This window comes from Chionomys nivalis, chromosome 5 (assembly GCF_950005125.1).
Source record: "Chionomys nivalis chromosome 5, mChiNiv1.1, whole genome shotgun sequence".
NCBI lineage: Eukaryota > Metazoa > Chordata > Mammalia > Rodentia > Cricetidae > Chionomys > Chionomys nivalis.
Window position 1 is genome coordinate 6535288 of NC_080090.1, and position 12423 is coordinate 6547710.

Genomic DNA, 12423 nt, shown 5'->3' on the forward strand with positions numbered 1-12423 from the left:
AAAGCCCCATCCTCACGCTTGGATGAAAGCTCTTTATCCACTGTACCAAATTCTTGGCTATGAAGCTGCTCCCTTAGTTATCTGGTCACAGCAACAGAAAGAAGAGCTAATACAACTACCAATAGCACTGCCGGTTGGATTAGGCCTTATTGAAGTAAACTGTTAAATGAGCCTGTCTTTTAAAAAATGTTCTTTTTGTTCTTTTTCAACTTTTGTTTATTTTTGGTATTATGTCATTTTCCCTTCTCTTCTCTGCCCCCAAACCCTGTTCTCTTTGGAATTCATTGTCTTTCCTTTAATTGTCAACATATAAATATTAACAAGGCTCTGGGTTCAAATCTCTAGTACTACCAAGGGGAAAAATCTGATAGCTAATGTCGCATTTACTTACTTTTCACTTTGAATAATTCCTCCCTAATAGCCCAGAGTGGCCCGTAACTCATGATAGATGCCAGGCTATCTTCAAATTTATCGTCTCACCTGCATTTCCCAAGTGCTGGGCTGGGGACAGGTGCCAGCATTTACACCTGGTACTGCCCTGAGTCTTAACCATGACATCTTGATGCTATTCTAGTAATGTTAACAGCTACTATTTGGTGACTTCTGGCGCGTCAGGGGGTATCCTAAGCATTTTACTTATGTTATCTTCAGAACACTTTTATGTGAAAAGTATTATTTTAGCTCATTCATAGAAAACAACAGAAAATAGGTTACGTAGTTTTCTCGTAGTCAGCTGGCAGTGGTAGATCTAAATTAAGCTGGAGCAGTGCCAAATCTATTCTTCCCGTCACTACGAGCAGCACTAGGAAATAAATGGGCTACAATTTCCAACCCATGGAACTTCTCTTGAAGCTGTCGTCTTCAAATGCCCCCCCCCCCGAAATCCAAACAGTTTACTTCTACCAAAAGACAGAGCTTCACTGTTCTGGGGTGAGAGAAGTGTTGGGGCTGCACAGTAACACACTTAAGGGCAGCTCTCGGTGGTCTTGCAAGCTCCCAGTCATTCTGAGAATCTGTCTCCTTTGATAATATATTCACCAGTTATCAGGACAATTCAAACTAAGACACAAAGTATGATATCAATTTAGTGGACAAAAAAATGTCTGCACTTAGTTAAAAATATGGAAGGAAGCCCTGAGGATCATTGCTAGCCTTCCAGCAGTATTTTTGTTTTGTTTTGTGTTTTAGCTAAAGGTATTAAGCCTAATATACATGTAAGTGGAATGTGGAATTTATACTGAATACACAATGATGTTCTCTATCATTTAAAAGAGCTATTTAAAAGCATTTCACAATCATTTGACAGTCTGATATTTGTGGGGATTTTAATATCTTAGTCAGCCTTTTGGTATGGAAGAAATGATTAAAATACAGGAAACAGCCACAATGGTGAGGGTATTGAAGCAGAGACATGAATCTTAGGAACCAGAATGAAGCAACACTATACCTACATCGAGAGCTTGTCAATAAAATGTTTTTCAAGTTATGTTCAATTACTCCTTTCTCTTTAGTTAATTGTCTTAGCCATGGGAGAGCTGCAACTGAGTGCAGTGCTAGCAGAAGCCAGAAGGTAACAGATTCCGTTGCTGGAGTCACAGGCTGGTGTGAGCCACCTGGCGTGGGTGCTCAGAGCCAAATGTCCCATAGGAGAACAGCAAGAGCTTGCAGCTACTGAGCAGTCTCAAACTCCTCAGAGGATCTCATCTTAGAGATCAGTTCTTCAGATTAAAAAAGATTGTTATAAAATGATATGGTATTCAATTTGGAAAGTCTCCATAATTTAACCAAAATCATAAAATATCTGACAACCTGGAGGAATTGGTACAAATCCTTTTCAATGAAACAGAGAAACAAATCAAAGTTTACATACATAAATAATACATGCAAATAGGAGAGTATTTTCTTGTTTCATCTAACTTAATGCTCTCATTTTGTGCTGAGGTATTGATATAAGGCTCATTTGAAAGAAGAGAAAATTGATGCTTAGTGAGTTCCAATAAGTGCCTAAGGCCTCATGGGTGGCTGGGTGATGTCTGATGTATCTCCTATCTGTTGACAAAGCAACGCTGGCCATCTGGAGATATGCACTGCAGGAAACACGTGCCCTCAGTGATGGTGCTGAGGAAACACATACCTGGAAATATTACCAGATTCAAAGAAAATCAACATCTCAGCAGACATAGAGATGTTTTTGAGGAGTGAGTGTGTGGCTAAAAGTCTCTGTACGGCAGAACAGAAACTGAGGCCATTTCTGAGAAAAGCAGCCTGTGCATACAAACATAAACTTGTGCTAACCCACAAAAGGCATTCCTGGGGGCAGGGCAAGGCAATGGCCCGGGATCCTTCTTTCCCCAACTCTAGCTAGTACTGGCAAGAATAGCAACCTCATCCACACAGGCTCAAATGGAACCTTCTGCGACCCTGATATTCTTGGCACATATCCTATTCAGCAAATCCTTATTCACAATCATATACTGAAAAAGTAAACATAGCAAGTGATGATTAAGATAAAAATGAAAACTCATCCACACTGAAGCACAGGTAGGGTTACTACTGCTGGGAGGAGTCACCACCACCAAAGCAAGCTGTGGAGGAAAGGGTTTTCTTGGCTTGCACGTCCACTTTCACTGCCAGATAACAGTCCATCACCAAGGGAAGACAGGACAGGAACACAAATAGGGCAGGAACCTGGAGGCAGGAGCTGATACAGAGGCCATGAAAGGTTGCTGCTTACTGACTTGCTCTTCATGGCTTGTTCAGCCTATGTTTTATGGAATCCAGGATTAACAGCTTAGCTATGGCAACATCCACAAAGGGCTGGGCCTTCCCCCATCACTAGTTAAGAAAATGCCCTACAGGCTTGCCTGCAGATTGATCTAATGGGAGGCATTTACTCAGTTGAGAACCCCCACTTCTTTGATTACTTTAGCTTGTGTCAAGTTGACATTAAACTAGCCATCACAATAAATAATCGCTCCTTAAGTGGCTTTGTGTAAAATGAGTGTCTAGAAGGAAATGGAAGGAACTGAGCCTTAGGTGAACAAGGGAACAACTGTCAGGGACGTGAACAGGCTGAAAGTCATTTGCTTCTTGCTTTGCCAAGTATCACACTAATGGATTCCATTCAAGCACTCCTTATGAACAAGGCATGGGCTCATGTTAACATGAAGAAACTGAGGGGAGTAATTTACTCAAGCTCATCTATCCACTATAAAAGCAAATGTCAGGACACAAACCCATGTATGTCTTGCTATAAAGTCCACAATTTTGGCACCACTGTCTTCTGTGAACACTACAAGGAGAAAGAAAATGTGTCTTTAATCTTGAAGACACATTTTCTTATAGCCGCCGGGGGTGGGGGGCTAGCGTAACAGTTTCTGGTTAGTATAGACATGGTACATACGTGGGTAAGGAATCTGCTATCCTTACCTACTGATATGGGGGATTTTGTACATTTCTTGCTGATATTTGAGTCCTGGTGAATGCACAATTTTTTAAAAGAAAACATATTCAAGAGCCAGAATAAATCTTACAATATTGTTTTTCTTAATTTTAAGGTGAATGGGTAACAACTTCAAAAAAAAAACAAAATGAAATAAAACACAACCATAAATGGCTAGTATTCATGCCCTTCAAAGTAATTAGGAACTTTCAGAAGTGATTGGAATAAAACAATTATTGTCATTGATCAGCTCTGAATAGATAATTTTAAACAAAGCCATCGTGTGCTCAGCGGATTACAGCTTGTTAACCGGTAAGTTCTAAATGACCTCTTAAGCGAGTCAGACCAGTGATGCATACTCCTCATTAAGTAACATCGCATTGCAAGTGGTCTTATAAATAATGTTTATTTTAAGCACTGAGACAAATGGCAAAACCTTGGTACAGCAAAAGCCATCTGCTCATAGGAAAGGTTTCCTCCACTACGTTTATCATTATTCCCCAAATCCATAGTGATCTGAATGTCAGTGGAAGAGGAACAAAGGTCTTTTTTCCTAAAACAGAAGTACAGGAAGCCTGGAAAGTAGACCCGCTGACAATGTCCTACCCAGTTTTGATGCCCTGGTGTACATCCTTGGACCTTGGCAGCACTCATTCTTCCTCGGCTCTCCTTACCTTTGCTTTCTCTAATGGTCGGTTTAAGTGCTTTGCATGTGTAATCTTAGTAACAAGGGGAGTGAAGAGACATTCCTTTGCATGGCAATGGAGGCATCATGATGTATACACTTGACATTAGGTATCCTTCCTATCTTGACAAAAACACTGAAGTTTGTGACTAAGACTATGATGCCATTTCCAGTCTCTGAGACTGTCAGTATCTTCTTTCTAAAACAAAAAATAATTTAGCAATGTGCGTCTTAAATTATGAAAGTTGTTACTGTAAATCGTGCTTCCTTCATGGCACAATAAATATGAATAGAATTATAAGTAGTCTAAAGGACTGAGATTAAAGCTTATAGATGACATATTTAACCACTGTAAAGTCACTATATAATTTTTCTTACACTCATCATGTTTTAGACATTAAATAAACAAACAATTTGATATTGTGACTTACATTAATTCATAACTGTAAGAGAAAGTGAGTCCCTAAAGTTACAGCACTTTGCAAATTTGTTTTAAATCATTTTTAGTGTTCAAGCTGTTATGTTGTTATTTCCCATAAAGCGAACACTTCAATCTGAACTGAAGTGATTGGGGTGCTAAAATCAAGTCAAATCACTCAGAATGAGAATCTACAGGCCTTCTCCTAGTCCTAGTCGCTTTGCTAAGCAATGACATCTGATTGAGCAATCACTATAAAGTGTTCCAGGACAAAAGGGATTCTCCAAGAAACAGTCATTACATCTGCCATCCAGTCCATCCCTACCAGAGTGCCTACTTATGGAATTTAAATAGCTTAACCATCCCCAGCAAAAGCAAAAATGATCTCTTCTAACAAGGGTGCTCAGTCCTTAGTGATGCAGAGAAAAATTGTTTAAGGCAAGGACTTCTTTTTAAAACTCCATACATAGGAAAGAGTAAGAGAGAGGGGACAGCACTGACTGATTGTCCTGAGATATTTATTTAACCACCTTCCATAAGTCAAGCATTGGAAACTGAAGAATGGCCATCTCTGGGTCCCAAGAGACTTCCAGCATAGCTGTGGTGGAGGTTGGATGTAAATTAGGAAGAATAATAAAATGTTACCAGTTTTAATAGAAAAAAAAACATGTCTACGGTAAAGTAAAGAAATAAAACTTCAGAGTGTGACTGACTCTACAGGAAAAGGGGATCATAAATTTTACATAGAAAAGGTGGCCCTTTAAAAATATAGCAAGTTGGGCTGTCTATTATATATAATGTCTATTATATAAAGCCAAAGCATTTTATGTATTTGTTCTGCATTAGAAAAGTATGAACACTTACCTAGTACTGACTGCTCTACCCCATAGCCTCTAACTACTGAACAGTGTTCCTCATGCTAGTGCTGGGTTTTCTTTTACTCTAGCCCCACGTTGCAATGCCAAAATTGTTGTTGTTTGTGTTTAGTCTTTTTACTCTTTTGCCTTTTTAAGAGGCCCACCAAACAGATCCCAAATAAATCACACATGGAATCTTATTCTTTCTTATAAGTGCCAGCTTTTCTTATCTTAAATTATCCCATCTATCTTTTGCCTCTAGGTTTTTACTTTTCTCTATTTCTGCTTTTCTTTCTTTCTTTCTTTCTTTCTTTCTTTCTTTCTTTCTTTCTTTCTTTCTTTCTTTCTTTTCTTTTGATTTTCAAGACAGGGTTTCTCCTTAGCTTTTGGTTCCTGTCCGGGAACTAGCTCTTGTAGACCAGGCTGGCCTTGAACTCACAGAGATCCACCTGCCTCTGCCTCCCGAGTGCTGGGATTAAAGGTGTGCACCACCACAACTTTTCTTTTTTTCTTTGTGGTCTGTTGTTTAGCTGGGTTGCTGGCCCCTTGAGTCCTTCTCCCCTTGTTCTATCTTGTACCTTCTTTTTTTTCTCCTAATTTTCTCCTATTTATTTTCTCTGCCTGCCAGCCCCACCATTGGCCATTCAGCTCTTTCTTAGACCATCAGGTGTTTTAGACAGGCGCAGTAACACAGCTTCACAGAGTTAAACAAATGCAGCATAAAAGAATGCTACAGATCTTTGCATCATTAAACAACATTTCACAGCATAAACAAATATAACACATCTTAAAATAATATTCTACAACATGGTTAGCAAAGTTTTTAAAGTACCACCTAATAGAAAACTCACTTATAAGTAAATTCAGTTCTGGTCACTGCTCACTGTGATCTGATAATCTTTTTTTTTTATTGAGTTCTACATTTTTCTCTGCTCCCCTCCCTCCCTCTCTCCTCTTCCCTTCAGCCCTCCCCTAAGGTCCCCATGCTCCCAGTTTACTCAGATCTTGTCTTTTTCTACTTCCCATGTAGATTAGGTCTATGTAAGTCTCTCTTAGTGTCCTCATTGTTGTCTAAGTTCTCTGAAGAATGGATAAGGAAAATGTGGTACATTGACACAATGGAGTACTACACAGCAGAAAAAATGACATCTTGACTTTTGCAGGAAAATGGATGGAGCTAGAAAACATTATTTTGAGGGAGGTAACCCAGACACAGACAATTATCACATGTACTCATTCATAGGTGGTTTTTAAACATAAAGCAAAGAAAACCAGCCTACAAACCACAGTCCCAGATAACTTAGACAACAGTGATCTGCTAATTTTAAAAATCAACCTTCATTAGAGGATCATTGAGAATTTCTACACAAATCAGCCTTGCCCCTACCTGTGTAAAGTTAACTCAACGCAAGCCTCTGAAGGGAGTCTCTAAACTTCTTGTAGTGCATGCGTGTGTGTGTGTGTGTGTGTGTGTGTTTCACTAGGGATTGAACATACATCACACATATACTAAGTAAGTACTTTACTACTGAACTATATCCTCAGCTGGTTTTTTATATACCTGTAATATACTCTCCAGTGGAGCGTGGTATTTTACACCTGTATTGCTAGCACTCTGGACATTAGGTCAAGAGAGTCAGAAGTTCAAGGCCAGCCTTGGCTGCATAGTCAAGACTACATGAGACCATGTCCTTTAAGAAAATGCAAAACTGTTTTAGGTTCTCAACAATTCGTTACTTTTTACTTTAGAGACACATCAGACATGAAGTAATCAGATGAGATTCTGAAAGGCTCCATGTTTGAGCCTTTGGTAGCACTGCAAAAAGAATGGAACCTATACATTCTCAGGTTAGTGCATGCCCTGAAGAAAGAAAACCTAAAGTGTTTGCTTGTGTGGATGCTACTGAGAAAGGTTAACGGCATCCTACTTGGAGTTCTTGCTTCCAGATAATACCACTTCTTTCTCTTGTCTGAGTTCTCACCAACTCCAGGGACACAGAAAGGTGCACAGTTACTACAGTAGGCCTGGTTCAGGCTCCCCTGTGCCTCCAAACAGAAGATAGCAACCTTTCCAAGGGTAGCATAGAGATTCAAAGAAATGTTAACCAGGTCTCTCACTCAGCACATGGCTTTCAGAAAGAATTTGCTATTTTGCTTGGCCCAAAAGCAAAATGTGTTCTCTGCCGAAGTAAGAACTAATATATATATATGTATATATATTTTTTTTTTTTGGTTTTTCGAGACAGGGTTTCTCTGTGGCTTTGGAGCCTGTCCTGGAACTAGCTCTTGTAGACCAGGCTGGTCTCGAACTCACAGAGATCCGCCTACCTCTGCCTCCCAAGTGCTGGGATTAAAGGCGTGTGCCACCACCGCCCGGCCAGTAAGAACTAATATTAATCAAAGAGAATGTAATCAGGCAATAAAGGTCTTAGAAGCAGTAATAAAATTCAACTGAGAAATTTCCCTATACATAATAATTTAGCAATTAAGCTATAACTACATTGCTTTAAATAAAGGGAATACATTCTTTTGCACTCATTGCCAACATCTGCAGAAATCAAATTCAAGCATATGGTTGCTATGTTCAGCTTGTGTGTGAGTGTATGTGTTGTGTGTGTATACGTGTAAACATAAGTGCGTGCAGGCAAGCATTCACGTGGAGGCTGGAGGGAGATGTTGGATTTTCCATCACTCTTTCTGCGCCCACCTCTTTTGGAGACAAGGTCTCTCAGTGAGCCTGAAGCTCGCCAACTTGGCTATGTTGTCTGCCTAATGAACTTTAGGGATCGGCCTGTCTCCACCCTGCCAGCACTGGAGTTACAGGAAAGTACTACCACCATGCTCAGCTGGTTACAAGAGCTCTGGGGATCAGAACTCGGTCCCTCATGATTGCAAGTCAAACATTTTACCATCCAACCCATATTATCAGCCCTAAAGTCACCTTTCTATTAGAGAACCAGCACATAAAAATGAACACAGAAATGATAGAAAGTTTCTGTGCTGTAAACAAACTTTATTATTGCTAAAGAATATGAATAATTCTAATTACTATGTGAGGAAGGATTCTTAGATCTCAGAGCCATGTTCATCTATTTACCATGATATTTCACATGAAATATGGACACTGATGCATTACTTCACCGATATTTGTGGTCTTTCTTTAGCAATGGCTCAGAGATCCCTGGCATTACAAAGCACAGACATTACAGCTATGTGACTTACATTTTACCACAGTTGTCAATGCTACTGTGTGTTTAATATAGCTAACTTTTTAACTAGTGCTCTTGCCCCACCTCCATTAGCATATCAATCAAATTTGCATTACTCTGCTTTGCTCGTTTTATTAAAAGGGAATTCAGGGCACAATTGACTTTTCATTTGTTTAACAAGTGAAGAAATATTTACCCTGACAGCCATTTCATTGTAGAAATTCATCTTCATATTATAATACGCTGCCTGTGAATCAAGAAAAAAGAAAAGATAGCATAGATTTCAGTTACACAAAGACAGCACAGCCTATTTTTACATATAAAGGATAAGAATCTTTATACATAATACATAATAAGAGATCTGGGCTTAGAAAATGAAATCAAACTTTGTATTGAAGAGATAGGCTTCCTAATACATAATGCAAGCTTAACCAGAAAAATCTATGGTAGTCAAACTCAGAGCTAATGGAGATATATGATCATAAAATGCTCTCCGCTGAGTTTGATAATCAATGGTGCTCTGCTGAGAATAGAATAACAAAGCAGAAATATTCACAAGTGCTGGTGACACGTCGTATGGTATGATTTATTCACTGGGGTTCTCTTAGCCAAAACTCACAGGAACATAAAAGGAATTCATATTTCAAGACGTCGGGTTTAATGAAAAATTCAAAGAAATGCTGTCTTCAGTCGAAACCGTTCAAGGATACGGATGCAGTGATGGGGCAAAATTGTGCCTTCCAACCATCTATGTGAGATGCTATGTGCTTAGCTGCCTCCTGAGTCAGCCTTGGGAATTTTGTTTCATTTAGTATTCACTTTACCTCCATAAAATCACAAATATAATGATATCACATTACAGCAAATCCCTTGGTAGAGTGAATATTTCCCAAACTCTTAGTTTCTTTCTAAGAAAGATACTCTTTCTATTAATACCCGAATCTATGTTATATAAAGAAGCATTCAGCAATGTTTTTTATTCTAATGAAATTACTGTCTTGAATTAAAATTTCCCTATCTGCTCTGTCTTTTAATTAAAAATAACAATCTGCAGAGCTCACAACAGTAAAATTAACAGTAAAAACATTTACTTAAATATTTTTTTCAACATAAAATTGTTGACACAAAAACACAACTCTCACCTCAAAGCCAAAGAAACAGTTTACCTTGGAGCCAAATGATTGGCCATAACTTAGGAACACAGATTTAGGTTATCTCAAGTTCCTTGTTCTAACATGTAACAGTTTGATGAATTTTTAATCGTTACAGAGCAAGCAAGTCATAAAGCAAGGCACTTCTAGAATACACTGGTGAATTCTTCTGGTAGGAGGGTCACAGCTAAGCAGGGAGATCCTAGCTACACGGCTCAAGTCTTCCTGTGCATCCTTAGCCTTTGGTTGGTGGAAGCCAGAGGCTTTGTACCACACTCTGAAAGGTTTTACATGTTAGTCAAGGGATGTTAGGGTCAGACACAGAAATGGGCAGAGAATTATTATCAAGGAGTCTGAAGATGCCAAGACAGATTGTAACTATGCTCTGAACCCGCAATGTCACAGCCTCTGCACAGCCACTGACATTCTGAGCAGTTAACCAGCCTTGTGGAACAGCCAGCATAAGGTGTGGTTCTTTCCAAGAACTTCCCTTTATAGTCCACAGTCTCATGCATTTTTCTCCAATCAAAAGTCATGCAGCTAAAAGAATTTCACCCTAGCTTATGAGTATTAAGTTTTCTGGGTAGACAAATAGAAAAATAAACTCAGTCCTATATCCCTGGCACTTCTTCCTCATGACAGCCAAGACTCCATACAAAGGACTTTCCTATAATTAGTCTCTGTGAGTTGTCTGGTCTGACCCAGAGGAAACTGCGAAAGGTTGCGGGGATATATGACTCATCAACAGTCTGAGCATTACTGCCTTTAACTTCTCCGTCTCCCTTAAACCAAATGTGCCATAATTCCTGCTATTTGTGGTAAATTAAAATATCTAATTTCATATTGTATTTAAGTTATACTGAAGATAACATTGCCATGAAATGCATATATGTGTTATTTCTTTTTTTTATTTTTATTTTTCGAGACAGGGTTTCTCCGTAGCTTTTGGTTCCTGTCCTGGAACTAGCTCTTGTAGACCAGGCTGGCCTCAAACTCCCAGAGATCCGCCTGCCTCTGCCTCCCGAGTGCTGGGATTAAAGGCGTGCGCCACCACCGCCCGGCTATGTGTTATTTCTATATATATTTGCTTTCATATAGTAGTTTTTTCTTTTAATTAAAAATAAAAACTCAAAGAACTCACAACAGTAAAAGCATTACACACATACTTTTTCAACATAATATTGTTCACACAAAAATACAACTCTCAGCTCATGAAAGAACTATTATTGGAAACTATGTCTTTCAGAACACTCCAATCAGAAAAAGGTGTTATTGCCTGTATATATCAGTGCTATTTGAAAGCACTGCACAAGTTTTGAACTCCAGACACGTTTTGTTTTTTAAATGATCTTTGTGTTTGGTGTTCATGTGAAGGTCAGAGGACAACCTGTGGGAGAAGTCAGGTCTCTCCTCTGACCCAAAGATATACAACTTGTCATCATGCTTGGTGGCAAGTACCTTATCCTCTGGCCCTTGGCTTTATTTTATCATCTGGGTAGCTTTGAAAAAAGTTGTAAGTCTCCTGGTCTAGATTCCAATTTTTTTAAAAGGTATTATATGTTTTATTGAACTGTTGTGAAGATAAAAAGAGATGAAGTCACTAAGGTGCTGGGGTTCACCGTGGGGTCGAACAGGTGCTGTGTGTGGAGGTTGTACATTTAACTGCATAACAGGACAGTAAAGGGGGAGCGGTGGTTTTTGAGTCCGACAACTGTGAATCTGTATTTCAAAGGCAGTGCTATCCAGAGCCTGGCCAGGAGCCCCAGCTTTGTTGGTCCTTTAGAACACAGTGCCTGCATGTGGAGCATCTTCAACAGGTCGGCCCAAACCGGTTTGTTGTAGAGGGCAGCTGGGGTGAGCAGCAGACAGTCTCCCATTTCTTTACACTCTTGCCTACAGGATAAACGGCTCAGACAGTAGACAGCAACCTCAAAGCAGGGCAGAAAACATCTTGTTTAAAGGATCAGAAGGAGGCAGGGCGTGAATTTCCAAAAAAGATATGACCGTCCCTAACCTCCATTTCGAGGGCCTGTCACCCCAGAAGGATCAGCGAAGCTTGCTTTTCAAGGCTATGTCTCCTGTTCTTGGCTAGCAATAAAAGTCTCCTAGATTCCCATGTTCCTATTTTCACGCACACCACTAGTGGATTCTATGTGGTGTCCCAGGTTGCCTAGTCCAGGAGCTTTTGAAAATAACCTCCAAATAACATCAGTTTCATGTGGCTCCCTTAAAGAGTCAAACCTAGAAAAGCTGGCCACAGAGACAGACACCAGAATGGTGGCTACCAGGGACCTGGGAAAGTATGAATTACTATTTGGGAAATGCTCTGGAGACAGAATGGAGACGGTTGCATAAAAATAGAATGTATGAGCCCAGAAAGGTGGCTCAGCTGCTCAGAGCCCACACTACTCTTCCAGAGGACCCAAATTTGGTAGTCCCCAGTCCCGTCCACTGCTGTAATTCCAGGTCAAGGTGACCAAACACCCTCTTCTGTCCTGCAAGCACTCATGTGTGCATACACAGCACTACATACATGTACACATAGTTAAAGATAAAATATTTTTCAATGTGAATGCATCTGAATAGTACAGTTAAAACAATTAAAATGTTTATTACATATGTTTCAGCATCTTTAAAATCACTCAGAAAAGGCATCTGACC

The 12423-nt window shown here is 39.6% G+C and overlaps 1 protein-coding gene across 1 annotated transcript in view; it reads right to left on the reverse strand.

The window, feature by feature from the left end:
• The window catches only part of Spata17 (spermatogenesis associated 17), a 177835-nt gene that overhangs the window by 132990 nt on the left and 32422 nt on the right, over nucleotides 1-12423 (reverse strand). The window contains 1 exon segment of the mRNA XM_057770146.1: nucleotides 8808-8858. Within this exon segment, the coding sequence (XP_057626129.1) occupies nucleotides 8808-8858 (51 nt within the window).